Source organism: Bombina bombina, chromosome 6, assembly GCF_027579735.1.
Source record: "Bombina bombina isolate aBomBom1 chromosome 6, aBomBom1.pri, whole genome shotgun sequence".
Classification (NCBI taxonomy): Eukaryota; Metazoa; Chordata; class Amphibia; order Anura; family Bombinatoridae; genus Bombina; species Bombina bombina.
The window spans coordinates 482,733,444-482,760,567 of record NC_069504.1 but is presented as its reverse complement, the minus strand read 5'-3'; the positions used below and the strand labels follow the sequence as shown (position 1 = coordinate 482,760,567).

General features: G+C 37.0%; 1 protein-coding gene across 1 annotated transcript in view; it reads right to left on the bottom strand.

Annotated features, from left to right (window-relative positions):
- VPS13C (vacuolar protein sorting 13 homolog C) overlaps positions 1-27,124 on the bottom strand; it is a 1,402,311-nt gene that overhangs the window by 90,133 nt on the left and 1,285,054 nt on the right. The window contains 2 exon segments of the mRNA XM_053719302.1: positions 3,491-3,654; positions 24,887-24,962. Coding sequence (XP_053575277.1) covers positions 3,491-3,654; positions 24,887-24,962 — 240 coding nt within the window.

Genomic DNA, 27,124 nt, shown 5'->3' with positions numbered 1-27,124 from the left:
TGAAAATCATACTGACCTGTAAGTGCTAAATAGGCCTTTCTGAGCCCGATATCTTACCTAAGTGAGCTCACTAATTATATACAGTATGTGATGAATGTATGTTTTTATTTGTTGCATCTGTACAGAACTGAAATTAACAATATTTGTTCATTCATTATTAGACATAATACAGCCAATTGGAATTGTTCTACTGTTTCGGGACTTGATTGTTACAGAAGCATATGAATGTGTAACTTGGCTGTGATGTCTCTAGCTCAGTGATTTTTAACCTTTTTTTTTGCCGTGGCACACTTTTTTACAATAAAAAATCCTGTGGCACACCACCATCCCAAAATTTTAAAAAAATCACACATTGTAGCCTAATACAGCATATATATATATATATATATATATATATATATATACACATACACACAAACACACACATACTGTATGTATTATGCTGTTATGCCATGCCTCCTACAAACTACCCCTGCACTGGGAGTAAAAAACAAGCAACGTTTAAAAAATATGTCACACTGTTGTCAGTCTGCCGTGGCACACCTGAGGATCTCTCACGGCACACTAGTGTGCCACGGCACACTGGTTGAAAAACACTGCTCTAGCTAACCCTCATTGCCAGTAGGTTTGTTTCAGGTCAGGTCATGCATGCAGTTTTTACTTTCACTTCACAGTTATATAGTGTGCTAGCAGCTGGTGTTATCCCATGAAGTCTTGTATGGAATTGAGTTTACAAATTTTAGATTGCATTGCAGTAAAATAATTGGGTGCTAGAAGATGCTAGAATACTAATTTTAAGGTTAGTGAGAAGCACTTTGCATTTTATTTTTATAAACTTAGTTTAATAGAACAGTAAAGTCAATGTTAAATTTTCATTGCTTAGATTGAACATTCAATTGAAGTAAAATCCAATTCATTACTATTATCAAATCTGCTTAATTGCCTTTGTTAAAGAATAAACGTAGACAGGCTCATATCTTTACCAATGTATGGCAGCAGTGCTTGCAACGTTTGTAGAAATGTTATAGATTGTTGCAAACACTGTTGTAGAAGACATGTTCTTGTGCCTCACTAACTTTAATTTTCAACACAGGATTCCAAGAGAACAAAGTACATCAGAGCCTATTTAAAGGGATACTGAACCCCAAATTTTTCTTTCAGGATTCAGATAGAGCATGCAATTTTAGGCAAGCTTCTAATTTACTCTTATAATTTTTTCTTCATTCTCTTGGTATCTTTATTTGAAAAAGTAGAAATGTAGTAAGCTTACGAGACAGCCCATCTATGGTTCAGCACCTGGGTAGTGCTTGCTGATTGCTAGCTACATTTAGCCACCAATCAGCAAGCGCTACCCAGGTGCTAAACCAAAGATGGGCCGTCTCGTAAGCTTCCATTCAGTTTTTTTCAAATAAAGATACCAAGAGAACGAAGAAAAAGTTATAATAGGAGTAAAAAAGAAAGTTGCTTAAAATTGCATTCTATATATGTGGGTTCAGTATCCCTTTAAGTTTGGTAACCTTAATTTTAAGTAGATTTCTGCTTTGCTCAATTTTGTTAAAGGCCCATAGAAATTTACTGTCAATAAAATTAACTATTGTCCATAGAAAACTATCCCTTTTCGTGACAATTTCAAAATAATCTTGCTAATCTAAGAAATGGTGTGTACCATTTGGAAGTGCTATTTTTCACAAATGATGCCATGGGATCCAGTTGCCATCCAGGCAACTGTTCTGACCCATTTGGTGGAATGCAAATCTTTGCTAACATATGTTTGTATGTGACTTTTAAATGCACCTTAAATAAAATAGACTCTTGATTACAAGCAGTGCCTTGGATCTTTTTTGTTAGAACATCATAAGATGCTGACACTGTTTATTCATGTTAGGGAACATCACGCAGGTGTGTACCTATAAAAGCACCTCACTAATCTATAAGAGGAAGTGACCTTTAAAGGGTTTGTTTCACACCTGATGCCTGGTATCCTGTTAGAAGCCTAGTAAATGTTGTTAAAGAACATAGTACATTACTACAGTACACACTTCCAACTCATTTGCAGCTCCTGTTTGTTCAGTCTCCTTCAATAAAAGCACAATGCTGTATTTATAGAAAAACATCCACTTACCAATTTCAAGATCATCACACTGATTTAAGACAAGTGGACTATTTGGTACTTTTGTTTCATGGCAGGAACAGCAGTATCCTGTTACCAGCAAATGATATGCCATTACTTTACACACTGACCTCCGTCTTTTGTCATTGTATGCTGCCACTTGCTACAGAACAGCACATTTGAGTTTGCATACAATCAGTAAAACTAGGGGTTCTTTTATGGGAACTGCTTCTTTACACAAACACTACTAAACCTTCATTACTTAAAGTGATGGTAAACTCTCCCCTTTTTAAAATCCGATCCAGAATATAGTGATATTTTAGATGGAGTTTAATTCATCCGGTTTAATGAAGATGCACTATAACTTACTTTTTTATATAGATCTGAAATAAAATACCCCGCACTCCACCACCCACTCATATCAGAGCGGGGATAAGTTAAAAACCTTAATAAAAACACATTAATGTGTTTTTATTAAAGTTTATCCCCGCTCTGATGTGAGTAATCTTTATCGGATTCCGTGAATGCTACACGCCTCCCGTTTGAGTGGTCTGACTGGTGGACTCCTGCCGACGCCTCTTCTGATGCAGTGTGCGGAGGTAATTCCAATTGGTGGACGTCTCACCTTGTGACTGGTGGTACTTTTCTGGGAGAGAGTTTGCCGGGCGAATCTGAGGCCTCGGCCTGCTTGTGATAGCACTGTGTGTGCCTACGCATATGTGAGTTGTCATTTGTTCTTTACCTTTTGTATAATTACATGACTTACTATACTACACCATATGGCGCCTCCTCTTCTGTCTTTCAGGACATTTATTGTTTGTCTGATATATTAAATATGAATGTTTGTGAGAATGTTTTGTGCTGTATGATTCTGTGTAAGGAGATTTGAAAAGTGTGAAAGGTGTGTGAATAGATATAAATAAGTTGTGGTAGGTGTGTGAATAGAGATATGACATGAGTGTGAATGACCAGCCTGCTGTAGTAGGTACTTGCTTGAATGATACAAATGAGTAAGAATGTGATATAATTCCACTTCATAATTTGAATTAGCAATACTTTTTAAATAATAATGCTCATTACAATGAGAATATATTATTACCTAATAGCATGCCATTAACAATGAGTATATATGAACTAATAGGAAGTGAGAAAGAAAATATATTAATGGATAGCAAGGGAGAAATGGAAATGTAGCCAATCTGATTTTAATAAGAAATTTCAGATAAAACAAAGATCCAAAGAAACTATTTCAGACAAACAAAAAAGTTTATAAACAAATATTTTATCTAAAGAAAAAAACTGTGCCCTTTACATGACTATGAATTCATTTTTGGGTAAAAGAAAAGTATATGCTAGATTAAAACAAGGAGTAATACTCACTCTCAAAAATCCCTTTCCTCCCTTTGCCAAACTGTCTCCAAAGTCCTTTGGCTGCCTGCCCATCTCCTCTCTCCGCTTTTGCTGATATTCTTTATCCATGGTTATGGCAGCCAAACCCTTCCCTACAGATCCTGTTATGCGAGACACCACTCCAGCGGCTCCACCTGCATGGACAACAGATAAGTGAGATTAGATTGAGAAAAGAAGATCCCAGTTGACAAGTTTTCTAATTACATAGACAATTCAAGTACAAACAGCACGTCCATTGTCAACCTGAAATCTGTGTATTAGATAAAGGTAATACAAAATTAGGAAAATAAATTTACCATCAACAGAGAAAAGAAGAACCAAGCACAGAAAAACCCCCAATTTATTTTATTTGGTTATTCAAAATGGATTTTGGGTAAGGTTGCAGTCACGCTAAGGCGTATTATGGCCTAGGCCAACAAGGCCGGTGCCTAGGGCAGCAGATTTGGGAGGGGCAGCACATCTGTCCTATCCTCTCTCTAAAAGCCAGCACACAGTACAGTGAGCAATAAAGTGCAGGCTTTTAAGGTCACTCTTCACAGGCAGTGCTCCTTTAAACCGTCGCTTCAATTAGAGCCGACTGCATTTTTGCAATAGAAGCGTTCTTGGTGAGAAACTTTTCTGGGGATATGTTTACGAGGTGAGGCTGGAGGAGAAGACCTTATGCCGATATGCTGCCTCCCCTTGTCAACTGTGGTGGGTCTGCGAGCGCAGTGCTTATTGCAGGTCTAAGAAATTGAGAGAGTGGTGTGCACACAGTACACACCGCACTCTTAGGGGGCGCTATCTAGTGTATGACACCTATAATTACACATAAAGGTATAGCAAAAGTTATCTATACAATCATGAAATCAAACCCGTATATATAGAAATGGGCATATAAATATATGCAGATATCACAAGAAAGTCCACAACAGTATACTTGAAGAAAATATGGAAAAAAAGCAGCTCTCTGTCATAGGACGGTCATCCTGATATTTCGTAGTCTGAAAAGAGAAGAGGAACAGAGGCGCCAAACATGGCCTAGTAACGTCAGTGCACCAACACACACAGGACCAACAAGATGGAATATACTCACAAGTGAGGCGCACCCATATGGTGCTATTGTAACAGACTGGAACTAAATACGTGGTCCAGCTCACGTCACCACCAGCTAATGGTCCAAATCCAGATATCCTTTAGAATGGCCTATTGGTTAAATCCTAGAAGGAAAAAAGGCACAAAACATAGCCCAATAACGTTTAGGGCAGGAAGATAGAATATTTAAAGGTTGCACTTACAAGAGGCGAAGCACCACCAGGTGCAATATCACCATTACTGGGACCTCTCAGCCGCCCAGTGGACTGTGGATTCCAGCCAACAGAAAGAAGGTGATCCCAACTTGAAATAAAAATCCAGCAAAGGAAAATAATCTGCCCCCACAAAGCAGGACAAAAAGTGGTAGCAAATGTATAATAAAAAGTTCTTTATTAAAAACAAGCGACGCGTTTCTCAGCCACCACAGGGCTGTTTCATCAGGCTATAAAACAATGTTACAAACACTTGCTACATATAAAAGGTAGAGCAAAAAGGGGCTTGGTCCTGAGAGAGCAATTAATTAACCAGTTGACTGTTAACACCTGTGTTGGTAATCGGTTGGTATAGCAACCTCTATATACAAAACCCTCACAGATAAAATTAAAAGCATTGAAAGCATTAGTACAATTCAGTCATAAATTACATTCAATTCATTGGAGATTGTCATATATCTCTGAACATTACCTCTACAAGTTCATATCGCAATGTACATAAATTCATTTTTATACATAGTACATCAAAACATACCAAGAGTGTAATAGTGTATATACATATCATAAGAATTTATTGTCTCAGATGATCCATTCTCCTTCTAGTACCCTAACTATGCTAGCTTGTTGAGATTACGGATCATCCAAAAAGTAAATGCATCATTTTATCAAAGTTAGCGTTTCATCACTGGATGGGTATTTTGCTAGACACCTCTTGTGTTTAGTCAATATAAGCCTAGTTAACATAATTAGTATATTCCTAGGGTACTATAGAAGGAGAATGGATCATCTGAGACAATAAATTCTTATGATATGTATATACACTATTATACTCTTGGTATGTTTTGATGTACTATGTATAAAAATGAATTTATGTACATTGCGATATGAACTTGTATAGGTAATGTTCAGAAATATATGACAATCTCCAATGAATTGAATGTAATTTATGATTGAATTGTACTAATGCTGTCAATGCTTTTAATTTTATCTGTGAGGGTTTTGTATATAGAGGTTGCTATACCAACCGATTACCAACACAGGTGTTAACAGTCAACTGGTTAATTAATTGCTCTCTCAGGACCAAGCACCTTTTTGCTCTACCTTTTATATGTAGCAAGTGTTTGTAACATTGTTTTATAGCCTGATGAAACAGCCCTGTGGTGGCTGAGAAACGCGTCGCTTGTTTTTAATAAAGAACTTTTTATTATACACTTGCTACCACTTTTTGTCCTGCTTTGTGGGGGCAGATTATTTTCCTTTGCTGGATTTTTATTTCAAGTTGGGATCACCTTCTTCCTGTTGGCTGGAATCCACAGTCCACTGGGCGGCTGAGAGGTCCCAGTAATGCTGATATTGCACCTGGTGGGTGCTTCGCCTCTTGTAAGTGCAACCTTTAAATATTCTATCTTCCTGGCCTAAACGTTACTGGGCTATGTTTTGTGCCTTTTTTCCTTCTAGGATTTAACCAATAGGCCATTCTAAAGGATATCTGGATTTGGACCATTAGCTGGTGGTGACATGAGCTGGACCACGTATTTAGTTCCAGTCTGTTACAATAGCACCATATGGGTGCGCCTCACTTGTGAGTATATTCCATCTTGTTGGTCCTGTGTGTGTTGGTGCCCTGACGTTACTAGGCCATGTTTGGCGCCTCTGTTCCTCTTCTCTTTTCTTATTGCAGGTCTTAGTAACTAACAGACTTGATGTGTCTGTGCACTGCTTAGATCAGCTTGTGATGTCTAATCATAAACTCTCAGCGCTAATGTATGTTAGCTACTAATAGCTAGCTTTCTCTGCATTCATGAACCCATGGAGTAAATAGTAAATGGACACTTAAAAAGTTTCATTACTTGAATGATGGTAATTACTGTATGTTGTTGCATGTAAAGGGCAGTGATTGGTTCAAAGTGTATTCTTCTTTCCCTCCCTTCCTTTCTCCCTCCCTCAACTCACTCCCTCCCTTACTTCTTTCTTTCCCTCCCTCCGTTTTTTCTCTCAACTCCTTTCATTCCTTTCTTTCCCTCCCCCCTTTTCTCCTCTCCTCTCCCTCCTCACTTTTCTCTCTCTCTCTCTCTCCCTCCCTTCTTTCCTTTCCCTCCCTTTACTCTCCCCTTCTTTTTTCTCCCTTCTCTCAGGGAGAAAATGGTATGAGATGCATGCAATTCCACCCACCTGTATGCAAGTGCTAGCCCATTTTCTTTTGAATTGTTATGAAAAAAAATAAAATAAAATAAAACATTTTACACACTGACCCAAAAAATATTAAAGGGAAAAAAGGCCTAAAACCTTTGGGGGGGGGCAGCAGAATTTTGAGTGCCTAGGGCAGCACAAAATCTAAATATGCCACTTGCACTGTACCCTTTATCTTCTGTTCGCTCCTTTAGGGGGTTCTTTTCAGTTTTTGCCCCCAAAACACACATTTTTCTTTCTGCCTTTTCCTGGGGTAACAAAAAAAGATTACAAGTTTTGCGGTACGGCCATACCGCTGAAAAATTGGCCATTGCGCACTGAATATGCAGGTCTCCCGTATTACAAGTCGCGGTGGTAGAGCTATACCGCAAGAGTTTTAGCCTGTAGAGCAACTCTCCATTCCGCACTCAAAAAATTACTTTTAAGTGTGGAATTTTCATGTCTCCCGTATTACAGGTTGTGCAATAGGGCTATTTCGCTAGTGTTATAGCTTATATCACCACAATCCATTTTGCGGAGACCAGTAGTTAAGGATTTTGCAAAACAAAAATGTTTCACAAAACTCATAACAAAAATGTTACAAAGTACACTAAAACTCATAAACTACCTAATAACCCCTATTTCCCCCATCCCCTCACATTGCAAATATTATAATTAACCTATTAACCCCTAAACCACCGCCCAACCACATCGCCAACACTAAAATAAAGTATTAACCCCTAAAACGCCGGCCCCCAACATCGCTACTACTAAACTAAAACTATTAAATCCTAAGCCGCCGCCCCCCACACCGCAACACACTAAATGAAACTATTAACCCCAAAACCTAACACCACCTAACTTTAAATTAAAGTTACAATATAACTACCTTTAAATTAAAAACAAAATATTACCTGTGAAATAAAAAAAAAAACTAAGATTAAACTATAAATTAACCTAATATAACTATTTAAAAAAATAAACGAAAAATAAAAAATTCTAACACTACAAAAAAATTACAAAACCCTAACATTACCAAAAAAAACCACTAAAATTACGAAAATTAAAAATAATCTAACATTACAAAAACCCCCCACTAAGATTACAAAAAATAATAAACGAAATTATCCAAAATAATAAAAATTAAATCTAATCTAATACCCCCATAAAAACAAAAAAGTCACCCCCAAAAAAACACCCTATAATCTATCAATAAACTACAAATAGCCCTTAAAGGGACAGTTTACTCAAAAATGTTCTCCCCTTTAATTTGTTCCCAATGATCCACTTTACCTGCTGGAGTGTATTAAATTGTTTACAAGTAGCTCCTTTACCCTTATATTGGCATTTGAAATAGTTGATTTAGCAAGTGGTATCCCCACCTATTCTGAAAGTTTGTGGCCGCAGGGCCAAGCTATAGATAAGCTTTGTAAACACAGCCAGCAGAAGAAATTACACTCCAAGTGAGATATAGCAGAGATAAGGTAATACAATGATGATTTTCCATTGTTCTCTCCAAGTACTGGTGATTGTTTTATGGACAGATATAAGATAAAGAAGCAAGTGTATGTACACAATGTGATAAAGTAATGAGATCTGATTATACCTACAAGCTCAACCCATTTTATAAGGTTGTGGCTTCAAAACACAAAATCAGCTAATTCATATACACAAATAAGACTTAAAAAGCAAATTTTCATACATTTTTTACTCTGCAGTTGGTAAAAAAAGCAATTGTAAACACATTAAGGGAAAAACTATTTTTCAGTATACTGTCCCTTTAAAAGGGCCTTTTGTAGGGCATTGCGCTGTTAAACAGCTCTTTTACCTACAAAAATTACAAAGTTCCCCCTAACAGTAAACCCCCCAAAATAAAAAAGGGGCATTTGTATGGGCATTTCCCTTAAAAGGGCAATCAGCTATTTTTCGCACATAAAAATAAAAAATCCCTAATCTAACCCAGAAATAGGTACTCGCTGTTCCTAAAGTCCGGCGGTGAAGGTTTCATCCATGCGGTGACATCTTCATCCATCGCGGGACCATCTTCTATCTTCTTCCCGGAGGTGCGGAGCAGTTTTCCCCAATGTGCGGATCCAGAGCGGTGGTCCTCAGTGGCGTGGAGGCTCCTCTTCTTGCGATCGTCGCCACACACTAAAGGTAGAATGGAAGGTACCCCTGTTAAATTGGGTTACCATTGCATTCCTATTCGCTGAAAAATTCAAATCAGCCAATAGGATGAGAGCTGCTTAAAACCTATTGGCTGATTTGAACAGCCAATAGGATTTAAGCAGCTCTTATCCTATTGGCTGATTTGAATATTTCAGCCAATAGGAATGCAACGGTGCCCCAATATAAAAGGGTATCTTGCATTCAATCTTCAGTGTGCGGCGATGATCGCATGAAGAGGAGCCTCCACGCCGCTGAGGACCACCACTCCGGATCTGCCATCGGGGAAGACTGCACTGCACCTCCGGGAAGAAGATAGAAGATGGTGCCGCCCTGGAAGATCTTTGCTGCCTGGATGAAGACTTTGCTCTGTCTGGACTTCAGGGACAGTGAGTAGATTTTCTGGGGATAGTGTTAGGTTATTTTGTTTTGTATTTTTGGGGTGTTTTTTTTTTTTAGATAAGGGCTTTTTTTATTTTAATGGGCACAAAAGAGCTGATTGCCCATACAAATGCCCCTTTAGGGGCAATGGGTAGCTTAGGTTTTTTTAGACTTAGGTTTTTTTTATTTAGGGGGGTTGGTTGGGTGGGGGGGTTTACTTTTAGGGAGGACTTTGTAATTTTTGTAGTTAAAAGAGCTGTTTAAGTTTGGTAGTTTATTGATAGATTAGGGGGTGTTTTTATGTTGGGGTGGCGGCTTTTTTTTTTTTTTTTTATAGGGCTATTAGATTAGATTTAATTTTATTATTTTGGATAATTTTGTTTATTATTTTTTGTAATCTTAGATTTGTTTTATTTTTTGTAATGTTAAGTGTTTTTTTGTGTAATAGATTATTTTTAAGTTTTGTAATTTTAGTGTTTGTTTTTTTGTTATGTTAGGTTTTTTAATTTTTTTCGTAGTGTTCGGATTTTTTACTATTGTAATTTAGGTTTTTTTATTTTTAGTTTATTTTAATTTTTTAAAATAGTAATGTTAGGTTAAGTTATAGTTTAATCTTAGATTTTTTTTTTCCAGGTACATTTTTATTTATTTTAAGATAGTTATATTGTAAGTTTAATTTATAGCATGATTAAGTGACAGTAGTCACGAAACGTCGCTCTATCTTTTGTCAATAAAGATACTTTTTAAAGCAAATTGTGCTGTGGACATTCCCATGTTGCATATTGTTATAGTGGAATTGGGCAGATTTCCACGGTCGACACGAGCACAGTATTTTGCCTGGCAGCTGTTCTACATATTGCTGAGGGTAAGTTTAATTTAAAGTTAGGGGATGTTAGGTTTAGGGGTTAATAGTTTAATTTAGTGTTTTTGTGATGTGTGGGGCCAGCAGTTTAGGGGTTAATAACTTTATTTTATTAGTAGCAATGTGGGAGGTTGGCGGTTTAGGGGTTAATAGGTTTATTTAGTGCCGGCGATGTCGGGGAGCAGCGGACTAGGGGTTTATGTTAGGGTGTTAGGTTTTTACATAACTTTCTTTTCCCCATAGACATCAATGGGGTTGCATTATAGCGATCGCCATTCCGCGAACGCAGGTGTTAGTTTTTTTCTAACACTTTCTCTCCATTGATGTCTAAGGGGAAAACATGCACGAGCACGTAAAGTCAGGCCTTTTGTGCGGTATGGAGCTTATTGCACCATATCACACAACAAAAGAAGGTTTTTGAGTAACTTGTAATGGCAGCGCTATGGAGAGTGCGATATCACTCATTTTTTTGCGTTATTTACGCACCGGGTATAGCACACAACTTGTAATCTTGGTGATTCTTAGCTCTGCTTTTTACCTAGGGCCACCAAGACTTATACAGATAGCTGTAGAAGGCCCTTGATATGGAGAAATGTAGCTAATGCACAAATGTACTGCTTCTACTCTGTATTGTGCACACTAAAGTGCATGATACAGCTGGTCAAGAAAACAACAAATATCACTAGTCTATGTACGTGCATCACTTCTGCCACTGGGTACAAGAATGCTTAACCCCTTAACGATCAAGGACGTGCCCGGAACGTCCTACAAAAAAAACCACCCTTGACAACCAAGGATGTTCCTGGCACGTCCTCTGGGGTTTGAAGCTATGGAAGCAATCCTGATCGCTTCCAGGGTATTGTAGTAATGCCTCGATATTCAGGCATCACTGCAATACCCTTTTTACCCCACCAATGTAGAGAGAGCCACTCTGTGTGCGCACCGCATTTACCCGGCAACAGTTAAAATCAATGTAAAGGAGGGGGAGGGAGGGTGGGATCAAACGTGCTGGGGAAGGGATCGGGGAGGTGGAGGGTGGGTAGGATATTGAGGGGGGGCAGCTACACTACAGAAAATATAAATTTTTAATTTTAAAAATAAAGAAAAACACATTTTTGGGGGCAAATTGGGTACTGGCAGACAGCTGCCAGTACCCAAGATTGTGGCAAATAGGTAGAGGGGGGAGGGTTAGAGAGCTGTATGAGGGGATCAGGGAGGTTGGGGGATAAGGGGGGATCCTACATAGCAAAATAAGTTAAAAAAAAAAAAAAAAAAAACTTTTATTTTAGTACTGGCAGACTTTCTGCAAGTACTTAAGATGGCGGGGACAATTGTGGGGTGGGGGAGGGAAGAGAGCTGTTTGGGAGGGATCAGGGGTGGGATGTGTCAGGTGGGAGGCTGAGCTCTACACTAAAGCTAAAATGAACCCTGCAAGCTCCCTAATTAACCCCTTCACTGCTGGGCAGCATTTAGCAGCCTTCTAATTACCAAAAAGCAATGCCAAAGCCATACATGTCTGCTATTTTTGAACAAAGGGGATCCCAGAGAAGCATTAACAACCATTTGTGCCATAATTGCACAAGCTGTTTGTAAATAATTTCGGTGAGAAACCTAAAATTGTGAAAAATGTAATGTTTTTTTTTTATTTGATCGCATTTAGCAGTGAAATGGTGGCATGAAATATACCAAAATGGGCCTAGATCAATACTTGGGGTTGTCAACTACACTACACTACAGCTAAAATTAACCCTACAAACGCCCTAATTAACCCCATTCACTGCTGGGTATAATACACGTGTGGTGAGCAGTGGCATTCTAATTACCAAAAAGCAATGCCAAAGCCATATATGTCTGCTATTTTTGAACAAAGGAGATCCCAGAAAAGCATATACAACCATTTGTGCCATAATTGCACAAGCTGTTTGAAAATAATTTCAGTGAGAAACCTAAAATTTGTGAAAAAGTTTGTGAAAAAGTAAACTATTTTTTTTTTATTTGTTCGCTTTTGGCCGTAAAATGGTGGCATGAAATATACCAAAATGGGCCTAGATCAATACTTTGGGTTGCCTACTACACTACACTAAATTTAAAATTAACCCTACAAGCTCCCTAATGAACCCCTTCACTGCTGGGCATAATACACGTGTGGTGCGCAGTGGCATTTAGCGGCCTTCTAATTACCAAAAAGCAACGCCAAAGCCATATATGTCTGCTATTTTTTAACAAAGGGGATACCAGCTGTTTATAAATAATTTCAGTGAGAAACCTAAAATTGTGAAAAATGTAATGTTTTTTTTTTTTTAATTTGATCGCATTTGGCAGTGAAATGGTGGCATGAAATATACCAAAATGGGCCTAGATCAATACTTGGGGTTGTCAACTACACTACAGCTAAAATTAACCCTGCAAGCTCCCTAATTAACCACTTCACTGCTGGGCATAATACACGTGTGGTTAGCAGTGGCATTTAGCGGCCTTCTAATTACCAAAAAGCAATGCCAAAGCCATATATGTCTGCTATTTCTGCCATAATTGTACAAGCTGTTATGTAAATAATTTCAGTGAGAAACCTAAAGTTTGTGAAAAAGTGAACAATTTTTTTTATTTGATCGCATTTGGCGCTGAAATGGTGGCATGAAATATACCAAAATGGGCCTAGATCAATACTTTGGAATGTCTTCTAAAAAAAATATATACACATGTCAAGGGATATTTAGGGATTCCTGAAAGATATCAGTGTCCCAATGTAACTAGCACTAATTTTGAAAAAAAGTGGTTTAGAAATAGCAAAGTGCTACTTGTACTGATTGCCCTATAACTTGCAAAAAAAGCAAAGAACTTGTAAACATTGGGTATTTCTAAACTCAGGACAAAATTTAGAAACTATTTAGCATGGGTGTTTTTTGGTGGTTGTAGATGTGTAACAGATTTTGGGGGTCAAAGTTAGAAAAAGTGTTTTTTTCCATTTTTTCATCAAATTTTATAATTTTCTTTATAGTAAATTATAAATCATGATGAAAATAATGGTATCTTTAGAAAGTCCATTTTAAAGCGAAAACAATGGTATATAATATGTGTGGGTACACTAAATAAGTAAGAGGAAAATTACAGCTAAACACAAACACCACAAAAATGTAAAAATAGCCTTGGTCCAAAACGGACAGAAAATGGAAAAGTGCTGTGGTCCTTAAAGGAACATGACGCCCAACATTTTCTTTCAGGATTCAGATAGATAATACAGTTTTAAATAACTTTCTAACTTACTTCTATTATCTAATTTGTTTCACTCTCTAGGTATCATTTGTTGAAGGAGCAGCAATGCACTACTGTTTTCTAACTGAACACATGGGTGAGCCAATGACAATCAGTATATATATGCAGCCACCATTCAGCAGCTAGAACCTAGGTTCTTTGCTGCTCCTGAACTTGCCTAGCTAAACTTTTCAGCAAAGGATAACAAGAGAAGGAAGCAAATGAACTAATAGAAGTAAATTGGAAAGTTCTTTAAAATTGTATATTCTATCTGAATCATGAAAGATAAATTTTGGTTTTTATGTCCCTTTAAGGGGGTTAAAGGGACACTGAACCCTGAATTTTTTTCTTTTGGGATTCAGGTAGAGCATGACATTTTAAACAACTTTCTAATTTACTCCTATTATCAATTTTTCTTTGTTCTCTTGCTATCATTATTTAAAAAAGAAGGCATCTAAGCTAAGGAGCCAGACAATTTTTGGTTTAGTACACTGGACAGTACTTGTTTAATGGTGGCTGACATTTAGCAACCAATCAGCAAGAACAACCCAGGTTGTTCACCAAAAATGGGCCGGCATCTAAACTTACATTCTTGCTTTTCAAATAAAGATACCAAGAGAATAAATAAAATTTGATAATGGGAGTACATTAGAAAGTTGCTTAAAATTGCATGCTTTATCTGAATAACAAAAGAAAAAAAATGGGGTTCAGTGTCCCTTTAAATGCCAACAAAGATAGCGCCACCCAGTGTAAAGATGCAGAACTTTACTAATCAGCATTTTTAAATGCACTGTTAAAATAAGAAAACTGCTTTGAAGAGAACTGCAATAGCACGGTAATACGGTATGTAATAACCATCTTATTGTAGCTGTACCCAGCAGTTTAATGTCCCTTTAAGCAGTATTATCATGATGTTTCAGTAGATTCACATCACTTAGAAACTATCTTTCACAAAAAGTTGATGTAGTTAAAAATGTATTCCAAATAAATTGTCATCATTATGTAAATCAATTTTTCATCAGCATTCAGTGACGGAACATCATTACGCCTTCTGCAGACTACATATCCAAACCAGAGCAGCTGAGCTTGATTCGTAGCAAACCAAATACATAAAGCTTTACATGAGCTCTGCTTGCTTCTATATTTATACACTCTCTGCCGGCCAGAAAACGTGCCACTGGAAGTAAACTATATTTATTAGATAAGTTCTAGGGCTATCATACAGACTTTCACTATTGACAAATTTGTGCTTTGCAGATCATTTTCTTTGTAGCCTTTCTGCACTGCATTTATCTGATATTATTTATCCCCATTACACTGGGATTGCTGCAGTGACTATTACATATTTAGAAGACCATATTTTTTTAAATATTACATCAGTTTGTTTATGTCCTTTATGTTATTTAAAAGATGCTATGTAATTATTTTCCTAAAAAATTATTTAATCAATATACATCTAGAATTTTTCACTCTACGAGTCCCTAATTTTTAATTTCCCCTTTAGGGCAAGATTACAAGTGGCGTGCTAATGTTAGCACGAGCGATATGGAAATATCACGCCCGCGCTAACTTGCACTCATATTAAAAGGTGAAAATAAACGCAACCGCACGAGTGCTTGTCGAGTGACTGAGGACCTCGTGTAAAGGGTTAGGGCTAAATTAAATGTTGCACTAAACACAATATAAATACATTAACCCATTTCTGCCTGTACTTATTTGTTACATCGGAACAAAGTTTGGATGTAAACAAAAAAAGTAAAAAAATCATGTGATCGCATGGTTTTAATGATTGGATAGGGTTGAGGAGAGTGCCTATGACGCTAGTTAAGAAGCAGTTATGGCTTCAGTACAGCCAAACGGCTATGACATTCCATGCCGTCCTAACAGCGCTAAAGCCAAGCGTGGTTAGGACGGCATGGAACGTCATAACGTCGGGAAGGGGTTAAAGAAAGTGTAACACTCATATATACACTATCTAATACTAATTATTCATATAAATATTAAAACAGATATAATGGTTAAAAGATATATGGCATATGACAAGGTGTTTGAATGGAAAGGGCTACAATGTTTATATACATATATGTAAATTTCTAAATATGTGTATGTATACTACATATGTATATATGTGTAAGCATCTGTATTTATGTTTATATGTGTATATATATATATATATATATATATATATATATACACATACATATATTACAAAAAATACATTATATTTCTATAAATATAAATATATCTATCTATCTATCTATATATATATATATATATATATATATATAAAATATCTATTTAAAAATAAAAATAAAATTAACATTTTATCCTATGTGAAGAACATTGGAATGTAAAATATGAATAACTACCTTCGGTTAATGCAGTTGGTCTAACGTGGTGTTGGGTAAGCGTGTGAGCGATAAGTGTTAGTTTTTTTCAGTTTGTGTGCTCTATCGAAGTCTTTAGGGAGAAGAAGTTAACGTGGTTATGATGTCCAAAGTACTGAAGTTAGCACAAGTTAGCTTTCGCTTGGACGCAAACATTTTACTTTCAACTTGTAAGACGCATGCTAACCTACGAACGTTAAAATTTTACTTCTGGCAGTGTTGTGCACCACTTGTAATCTGGCCCTTAGTGTTTACAAAGAGAACTGCAATTTAAAACAGCTAGCTGATAGTGTTGGTTGCTTGCAAAATCTAATAATAAGCCACCTAAAATCCTAATACCAGATATTAAAAGGACAATAAACACTGAGATGGTAATATAAAATGATAATACCAGATATTAAAAGGACATTAAACACTGAGATGGTAATATAAAATGATAAATTGTATAATATTGTATAATATATATATATATATATATATATATATATATATAAGTCCACAGTATTATTTATTGTGTCCCCTTTTCCTGTATTTCCATTCTGAAATTGTCAACATTTCAGTTCTTGTTAGAAATGGAAGTGCAGAACACTGTTATATTCCACACAGCCATTAGCTGCACAGTCTAGTGACCTATATATAACTGCCCCTAATTGTCCAAAGTAGAGAAAGTTACCCAAGTTATACCATGGCAGCTCCCATTGTTTTTAAGACATTAAAACTTTAAACTTATTTTGTCCCTATTTAAACAACTAATGAAACTTTAAAAAATAAATCTACGTATTATTTACAGACTAATCTTTTTTTTTTAATACATCATTCTATCTAGCATTTTTTTAGTGTTTAATGTCCCTTTAATAAATCTGGCTATGCAAGCCAAGCCAATTGTTGAATGAAAAGTTGTTTTGGCAAATTCAAAGAATTTCCAATAAGTAACCTTCAGCTTCATAGACATGATCAATAAAAACATAATTTATGTAAGAACTTACCTGATAAATTAATTTCTTTCATATTGGCAAGAGTCCATGAGCTAGTGACGTATGGGATATACAATCCTACCAGGAGGGACAAAGTTTCCCAAACCTCAAAATGCCTATAAATACACCCCTTACCACACCCACAATTCAGTTTAACGAATAGCCAATTAGTGGGGTGATAGAAAAAGGAGTAAAAAAGCATTCAAAAAAGGAGGAACTGAAAATATAATTGTGCTTTTATACAAAATCATGACCACCAGAAACAGGGTGGGTCTCATGGACTCTTGCCAATATGAAAGAAATGAATTTATCAGGTAAGTTCTTACATAAATTATGTTTTCTTTCATGTAATTGGCAAGAGTCCATGAGCTAGTGACGTATGGGATAGAAATACCAAAGATGTGGAAGTCCACAGAAGAGTCACTAGAAAGGGAGGAATAAAATAAAAACATCCATTTTCCGCTGGAAAAATTAAATCCACAAAAAATAAGTTTTTCTCATAAATTGAAAGAAAAAAACTTAAAACATTAGCAGAAGAATCAAACTGAAACAGCTGCCTGAAAAACTGTTCTATCAAGGACTGCTTCAGAAGAAGCAAATACATAAAAATGGTAAAATTTAGTAAATGTATGCAAAGAAGACCAAGTTGTTGCTTTGCAAATCTGATCAACTGAAGCTTCATTCTTAAAAGCCCAAGAAGTGGAGACTAATCTAGTAGAATGAGCTGTGATCCTCTGATGTGGGGACTGTGACTGTCCCGCCTCCAAATAAGCTTATGAATCATAAGCTTTAACCAAGATGCCAAAGAAATGGCAGAAGCTTTCTGACCTTTCCGAGAACCAGAGAAGACAACAAATAGACTAGAAGTCTTTCTGAAATCTTTAGTAGCTTCAACATAATATTTCAAAGCTCTTACAACATCCAAAGAATGCAAAGATCTTTCAAGAGCATTATTGGGATTAGGACACAAGGAAGGAACAATTTCCCTACTAATGTTAGAATTCACAACCTTAGGAAGAAATTTAAACAAAGTCTGCAAAACTGCCTTATTCTGATGGAAAATCAGAAAAGGAGACTCACAAGAGAGAGCAGAGAATTCAGAAACTCTTCTAGCTGAAGAGATAGTCAAAAGAAACAACACTTTCCAAGAAAGTAGTTTAATATCCAAAGAATGCATAGGCTCAAAAGGAGGAGCCTGCAAAGACTTCAAAACCAAATTAAGACTCCACGGAGGAGAGATTGATTTAATAACAGGCTTGATACAACCAAAGCCTGAACAAAACAGTGAATATCAGGAAGCTTAGCAATCTTTCTATGAAATAAAACAGAAAGAGGAGAGATTTGTCCCTTCAAAGTACTTGCAGACAAACCTTTATCCAAACCATCCAGAAGAAACTGTAAAATTCTAGGAATTCTAAAAGAATGCCAGGAGAATTTATGATAAGAACACCATGAAATATATTTCTTCCAAACTCGATAATAAATCTTCCTTGAAACAGACTTACGAGCCTGTAGCATAGTATTAATCACTAAGTCAGAGAAACCTCTATGACAAAGCACTAAGCGTTCAATCTCCATACCTTCAAATTTATTGATTTGAGCTCCTGATGGAAAAAATGGCCCTTGAGACAGAAGGTCTGGTCTTAGAGGAAGTGGCCAAGGCTGGCAACTGGACATCCGAACAAGATCTGCATACCAAAACCTATTAGGCCACGCTGGTGCTATTAGAAACACAAACAATTGTTCCATAATGATCTTGGAGATCACTCTTGGAAGAAGAACTAGAGGTGGAAAGATATAAGCAGGTTGGTAAAACCAAGGAACTGCTAAAGCATCCACCATCTCCGCCTGAGGATCCCTGGACCTGGACAGGTACCTGGGAAGTTGTTTGTTGAGATGAGAAGCCATCAGATCTATTTTTGGAAGACCCCACATCTGAACAATCTGACAAAATACATCTGGATGGAGAGACCACTCCCCCGGATGTAAGGTCTGACGGCTGAGATAATCCGCTTCCCAATTGTCTACACCTGGGATATGCACCGCAGAAATTAGACAAGAGCTGGATTCTGCCCAAGAAAGTATCTAAGATACTTCTTTAATAGCTAGGGGACTGTGAGTCCCACCCTGATGATTGACATATGCCACAGTTGTGATATTGTCTGTCTGAAAACAAATTAATGGTTCTCTCTTCCACAGAGGCCAAACCTGAAGAGCCCTGAAAATAGCACGGAGTTCTAAAATATTGATTGGTAACCTTGCCTCTTGAGGTTTCCAAACCCCTTGTGCTGTCAGAGATCCCCAGAAAGCTCCCCAACCTGAAAGACTTGCTTCTGTTGTGATCACAGTCCAGGTAGGACAAACAAAAGAAGCCCAATGAATTAAACGATGATGGTCTAACCACCAAGTCAGAGAGAGTTGAATGTTGGGATTTAAGTATATCAATTGTGATATCTGAGTATAATCCCTGCACCATTGATTCAGCATACAAAGCTGTAGAGGTCTCATGTGAAAACGAGCAAAGGGGATTGCGTCCCATGCTGCAGTCATGAGACCTAAAACTTCCATGCACATAGCCACTGAAGGGAATGATCGAGTCATGGACACTGAATCTATCTGGAAACCTAAAAAGGTGACCCTTGTCTGAGGAATCAAGAAACTCTATGGTAAATTGATCCTCCAACCATGTCTTTGAATAAATAACACTAGTTGATTTGTTTGAGATTCGGCTTAATGTAAAGACTGAGCTAGTACCAAGATATCGTCCAAATAAGGAAACACCGCAATACCCTGTTCTCTGATTACAGATAGAATGGCACCGATAACCTTCAAAACGATCCTTGGAGCTGTTGCTAGGCCAAATGGAAGAGCGACAAATTGGTAATGCTTGTCTAGAAAAGAGAATCTCAGAAACCGATAGTGGTCTGGATGAATTGTAATGTGAAGATATGCATCCTGTAAGTGTATCGTGGACATATAATGACCTTGCTGAACAAAAGGCAAAATAGTCCTCATAGTCACCATCTTGAAAGTTGGGACCCTTACAAAACGATTCAAAAACTTCAGATCCAGAACTGGCCTGAATTAATTTTCTTTCTTTGGGACAATGAATAGATTTGAATAAAACATCAGACCCTGGTTCCTGAAACGGAACTGTTATTATTACCTATGAAAGCTCTAGATCTGAAACACACTTCAGAAAAGCCTTCGCCGGATTTGCTGGAATGTGAGAGAAATAATCTTCTCACAGGAGGTCTTACTCTGAAACCTATTCAATACCCTTGAGAGACAATATTCTGAATCCACTGATTTTGAACAGAATCTGCCCAAATGTCTTGGAATAATTTCAATCTGCCCCACACCAGCTTAACTGGATCGAGGGCCGCTCCTTGGAGACTTGGGGGCTGCCTTTGGTTTCTTAAAAGGCTTGGATTTATTCCAACTTGAAGACGGTTTCCAATTGGAACCAGAGTCTTTAGGGGAAGGATTGGTTTTCTGTTCCTTGTTCTGTCGAAAAGAACGAAAATGACTAGAAGCTTTAGATTTACCCTTAGATCTTTTATCCTGAGGCAAAAAACTCCCTTCCCCCAGTGATAGTTGAAATAATTGAATCCAACTGAGAACCAAATAAATTGTTGCCTTGGAAAGAAAGAGATATCAATCTAGACTTAGATACCATGTCAGCATTCCAAGATTTGAGCCATAAAGCTCTACTAGATAAAATAGCTAAAGACATAGATTTAACATCAATTTTGATGTCAAAAATAGCATCACAGATAAAATGATTAGCATGTTGAAGCAAACGAACAATGCTAGACAAATTAGGATCCGTTTCCTGTTGTGCTAAGCTATCCAACCAAAAGGTTGATGCAGCCGCAAGATCAGCCATAGCAATGGCAGGCCTGAAAAGATAGCCAGAATATAAATACGCTTTCCTTAGATAAGATTCAAGTTTCCTATCTAAAGGATCTTCAAAGGAAGTACTGTCTTCCATAGGAATAGTAGTACGTTTGGCAAGAGTAGAAATAGCCCCATCAACTTTGGGGACTTTTTCCCAAAACTCTAATCTAGCCGCTGGCAAAGGGTTCAACCTTTTAAACCTAGAAGAAGGAATGAAAGAAGTACCAGGCTTAATCCATTCCTTAGCAATCACGTCAGAAATAGCATCAGGAACTGGAAAAACCTCAGGAGTAACCACAGGAGGTTTATAAACAAAATGTAAACGTTTACTAGTTTTGATATCAGGAGGACTAGACTCCTCAATATCCAAAGTAACCAACACTTCTTTTAACAAGGAACAAATATACTCAATCTTGAAAAGATAAGTAGATTTGTCAGTGTCAATGTCTGAGGTAGGATCTTCTGAATCGGAGAGATCCTCATCAGAGGAGGATATTTTAGTATGTTGTCGGTCATTAGAAATTTCATAAATTTTATGAGAAGTTTTAAAAGACCTTTTACGTTTATTAGAAGTTGGAATAGCAGACATATTGCTGATGCGATACAGAAGGCTTTAAGTTTTCATATCAACAGGGATATCATGTACATTAGATGTTGAAGGAAAAACAGAAACTGTACTAGTACTGATGGAAATGTTTTCTGCGTGCAAAAGCTTATCATGACAACTGTTACATACTACAGCTGGAGATATAATCTCAGCTAATTTACAACAGATACACTTAGCTTTGGTAGAACTTTGATCAGGCAGCAGGGTTCCAACAGCTGCTTCTGAGACAGGATCAGATTGAGAAATCTTGCAAAATGTAAAAGAAAAAACAACATTAAAGCAAAATTTACAATTTCCTTATATAGCGGTTTCAGGAATAGGAAAAAATGCAAACAGCATAGCCCTCTGAGCATATAGAAGGCAAGAGGCATATAGGAAGTGGGGTGAAAAATAAACAACATTTTTTGGCACCAAGTATGACGCACAACGCAAAAGGAAGTTGAAATTTTTTTTTGCCGCCAACAACATCCAGAAATGACACAACTTGCGTCATAACAGACACAACCTCATGCAAGGAATCCTGGCGTCAACTAAGACGCTGGAAATTCTTGCGCCAAAAATGACGCAATAAATAACAGCATTTTGAGCCCTTGCAAGCCTAATTTTGCCTGTGAAATTAAAAGAAAAAACAGTCAATTTGAAAAAAGGACTATACCGCAGGTAAGACAAATAACTTCCTAAACATGCTTCCCAAACTGAAACTGACAGTCTGCAAATGGAAATATACATAGACCTGACTCATGGCAAATATAAGTACAATACATATATTTAAAACTTTATATTAATACATAAAGATTCAAACCATACCTGAGAGTGTCTTAAATAATGAATACATACTTACCGAAAGACACCCATCCACATATAGCAGATAGCCAAACCAGTACTGAAAAAGTATCAGCAGAGGTAATGGTATATAAGGAGTATATCGTCAATCTGAAAAGGAAGGTAAGAGATGAATCCCTACAACCGATAACAGAGAACCTTTGAAAAGATTTCCTGCGAGGAAAACCATAAAATCAATAGGCGATACTCCCTTCACATCCCTCTGATAAACACTGTATTCTGAGAGGAATTGGGCTTCAAAATGCTTAGAAGTGCTTATCATAGAAGAAATCATAGAAATCAAGCACAAACTTACTTCACCACCTCCATAGGAGGCAAAGTTTGTAAAACTGAAGTATGTGTGTGGTGAGGAGTGTATTTATAGGCATTTTGAGGTTTGGGAAACTTTGCCCCTCCTAGTAGGAATGTATATCCCATACGTCACTAGCTCATGGACTCTTGCCAATTACATGAAAGAAATTTGACCTTTTCTCCAGTGGAGTTGAGCATATTTTTCTCAGAGCAGACAGACAAGCTCATCCACTGAGACCGATTTTTCTCATGGAAGCCTGTTTTTTTTTTTTTTTTTTTTTTTTAAATGATTTTTATTCAAAGAAATGCAATAACATCAACAATGGTAGATTTTACAGATAACATCAATGCATAATGTCACAATTTCTATGTATTACATTTTTTCCTTTATAAATTCTTTCCAGAGGGATATGCAAAACAATATAAACCAGTATCTATGGTTAATCTAGTCTCCTCTGGATCATCTGAGAGGGATCATCACAATCTATCTTATACAAGAGGACAATTTACTGTCCCTTAGTCCGGGTATGATAGCATTAGGTACATAGTGTGTGAGACCATGAGAGAGCTGTCATTACCAACACCATAATGTATCCATTGTGAGTATAGGAGTAGGATACTGAACTGATCTTTTCAAGACCGTGCTGAGCCTTGAAAGAAAAAAAAAAAAAAAAAAGAAAAAAGGAAGAAAGCAAGAAAAGAAAGAAAGAAGAAAAAAAAAAAAAAAAAAAAAAAAATTTCTAGGGATAGGGCGGGATAGAGGGTTTCATATTAAGGAAGGGGGTAGGAGTAGGGGAAGTAGATAGGGGATGTGGGGTATAACCTGAGTATTCATACAGAGGCAGAGGGAGGGTAAGGTGTGTAAGCAGAGATTATTCCGGACCATATGACCAGATCATGATCTGGAGGTTCTCCGATCCGTGTATGTGAGAAACATAGGATTCCATAGATGGAAGCCTGTTTGACTGCAGTATTAATGTTTTAGATAAGGAGCTTCTTTTACCAAGGCCACACAATTGTGTCAACTACACCACAGAATGAGCAATAAAGAATATAGGGCAAATATAAATATGCTTATTTATCCTACTAAGTTTCTATATGTTCTTAAATTCAATGGCTACTAAGATCTCGCAGATCAGTCTGTCCACAAATTCTAAACAGTAAAAGCAGTAAGATTCAGAATCTGGAGAATCTTGTACTTTTGTCATAAAAAAATGATGAAAATTGTAAACCCTATCATATGCATATTGTCCTGATTATATCATTACATATAATTGAAGATTTAGGGTAGGTATATTGTGAAATAAAATGCCATCCTGGCAAAACAAACCAGTCATAAACATATAAACTTGTTAAAGTCACATTCATTTAAAATGGTGACACAGGTCAATAGGAAACAGAGTGAGTACACTGTGCAAACTTATCTCAATGAAAATACACACAAAGCATTTGATAGTTTCTAAATATGCTTATGTTGTGTAATTGGATATTGTTTTTTTTCATAATATATATTTAGAGAGAAATTGAGTATATAAAAATATACCCTTATAGTCCTTTTGTGGTGTGCTTAACCAAAAAAAAACCCTTGTTCTATCTTTTGAATAGGGTGTTGACCAAATCCCCCGCCCCCTTTTTGGTTAATGCACACCACCCAGCCCAGGTGTGTACCAGACAATATAACTGTGGTATACATATAAAGCTAGGGAGTTTCACTCTGTGTAGACATGATTTGCTGCAGTGTGGAAACCGATTAGTGTTAGGACCAGTCTATTGTGGGACACCTTGTAAGTAGTGACTGGCTTAGCAGAATCTGATCATATTGTGTGACTAAGATCCTTATTTTAATTTTAATTTAAACAGGCATTTTTTTGCAGCATAAATAAGCATATAAAAAAGTCAATATTATTGTGAGATGTTTATCCCAATCTTATTTGAACTATGTAAGTATATTTAGCAGACAGAAGTATATATAAATATGCTATAAATATGTGGACTTAAGTGGTTGGATGTGCACCAATAATTTTTTGTTGTTTTAAAAATATACCCTCTTTGTTCCTCATTCTTGTTCTCAAGGGTACTGCACCCAAATTATTTAGTGAGTTCACAATATCACTTTGAATTGAACATTCATTCTCCATTTAGTTGGCCTAAAGTTTTGGATAGGTGGCTTTAAAATATACTATTCATGGTTATAATGGTATTCCCTTTAAACGTGCTCCAACAACACAAAGCTGTTGTTCTAACATACCCACGGTGTGGCCAAGTAGACTCCTCACTCCAATTACAAATCCCTCTGCAAACTCCTCTGGTCCCTGAACAGCTCCCTGCAAAAGAAGAGAGACAATGTAGATCCACTGTCGTATTGTAGAGAAGATATAGTATTCTTAAAGGGTTAGAAATCTTTACTTTGCAGCATTCTAAAAACTACACAACCACTTAGCTAAGGTTTCATAGATTAAAAATTATTAAAGCTTACCTTAAAATGTTTAAGAAAATTATACAACAGTTTTCCCTGTAAACAGTCCATAGATGTAGGCTGGAGAAACATAATGCGTTCCCTCCCTTCCTCCAATGGCGCTGGAGCACTGAACAGCTAATTACAATATTTAAATGAATGCCTCTCCTCAATCCTGGCATGCGCAATCTAATGTGTGGGCACTCGCATGCGCAATACATTCTTAATCGCCGATCAAGCGACTCTTCAACGGCATCCAGCGAGATGGTAAGTACATGGCGGCTGAAACACTAGAAGAGATTTCCGGTATGCGCATGCATTGAAACAAGTTTGCGTAAATGCGCATGCGTGACACCATATTAGTACTACCTAGGTAGAACTTGTTAATTCGGCAGCATAATGACTGAAAATAAGGGTTTAGCAGCATATATATTTTCAATTGCAATTAGTATGTCAATTTAAAAAAATGGCTAATAGGTGTTAATTGTTGATTTAAACAACTAGATATGTTTCAAACAATGGGGGAAATTTTTTGGGGTTTACTATCCCTTTAAGACTAATGTAAGAAATAAATTGTCACAATATATAGCAAAACAAAGCATTGTCGTACAACCAAAAACTACAATTTTTCTTATCCATAGATGTGTCTTTCTTTACATCAAGATGATTCTGTACACACAACACAATCATAAAAAAAATGTTGTGAAGAAACAGTGTCATAATGAGGTATATGCACAATAGGCAATGATCTTTAATAGAGGGGGTCTATGTCAATCTACTTTGGGAAATGAGTTGATACATACATTTAGAAGAAGTTTATCTCCACTAGCAGAAAAATTAAAGGGCCATGATACCCAAATGTTGAAACACTTGAAAGTGATGCAGCATAACTGTAAAAAGCTGACTAGAAAATATCAGCTGAACATCTCTGTCAAAAAGAAAGATATTTTACCTCAAAAGTTCCTCAGTAGCTACATCCCATTGTAAAGGACTTCTAAGCAGCAAATCAGTATGTCTGTCCCGGGACAGCTAAGGGGTTGAGCCTTGTGCACTCTCATGTTATTTCCCTATTCAGTTTAAGGAAGTTTACTATGAAATCTCATGAGAGTTAAGTCAAATCTCATGAGATCACAGTAAAAGAGTTCATGCCCTCAGCACTGTTGGTGCTGATTGGCTGCAGTTCATTTCTTCATTTTTTTTTTACCTGCAGCTGGGCAGCAGCTGAATTATAACTTTTTACACAGAACTTACTCTGCTGAGCTGAGGAGATTGTGAGGTAAAATATTTTCCTTTTTTACATAGAGATGCTCAGGTGATATTTTCCTGTCAGCTTTTTACAATTATACTGCATCAGTTTCAAGTGATTTAGCATATGAGTAGTATGTCCCTTTAAGCATTGTGATCTATTTCTGCACTCAAGCATAAAAAGAAAATTTATGCTTACCTGATAAATTTGTTTCTTTTTAGACATGATGAGTCCACGGATTTCATCCTTATTTGTGGGATTTCCCCTCCTGGTCAGCAGGAGAAGGCAAAGAGCACCTCAGCAGAGCTGCTATATATAGCTCCTCCCTTCCCTCCCACTCCAGTCATTCGACCGAAGTTAGGAAGAGAAAGGAAAAGCCAAGGTGCAGAGGTGCCTGAAGTTTACAAAAATTAATAACCTGTCTCAAAGAACAGGGCGGGCCGTGGACTCATCGTGTCTAAAAAGAAACAAAATTATCAGGTAAGCATAAATTTTCTTTTCTTTTTAAAGACACGATGAGTCCACAAATTTCATCCTTACTTGTGGGATACAATACCAAAGCTAGAGAACACGGATGATAAGGGAGGGATAAGACAGGGAACCTAAACGGAAGCCACCACTGCTTGAAGAACCTTTCTCCCAAAAGCAGCATCAGCCGAAGGCAAAAGTATCAAATTTGTAAAATTTTGAAAAAGTGTGAAGAAAAGTCCAAGTTGCAGACTTGCAAATCTGTTCTACAGAAGCTTCATTTTTGAATGCCCATGAGGAAGCAACAGCCCAAGTGG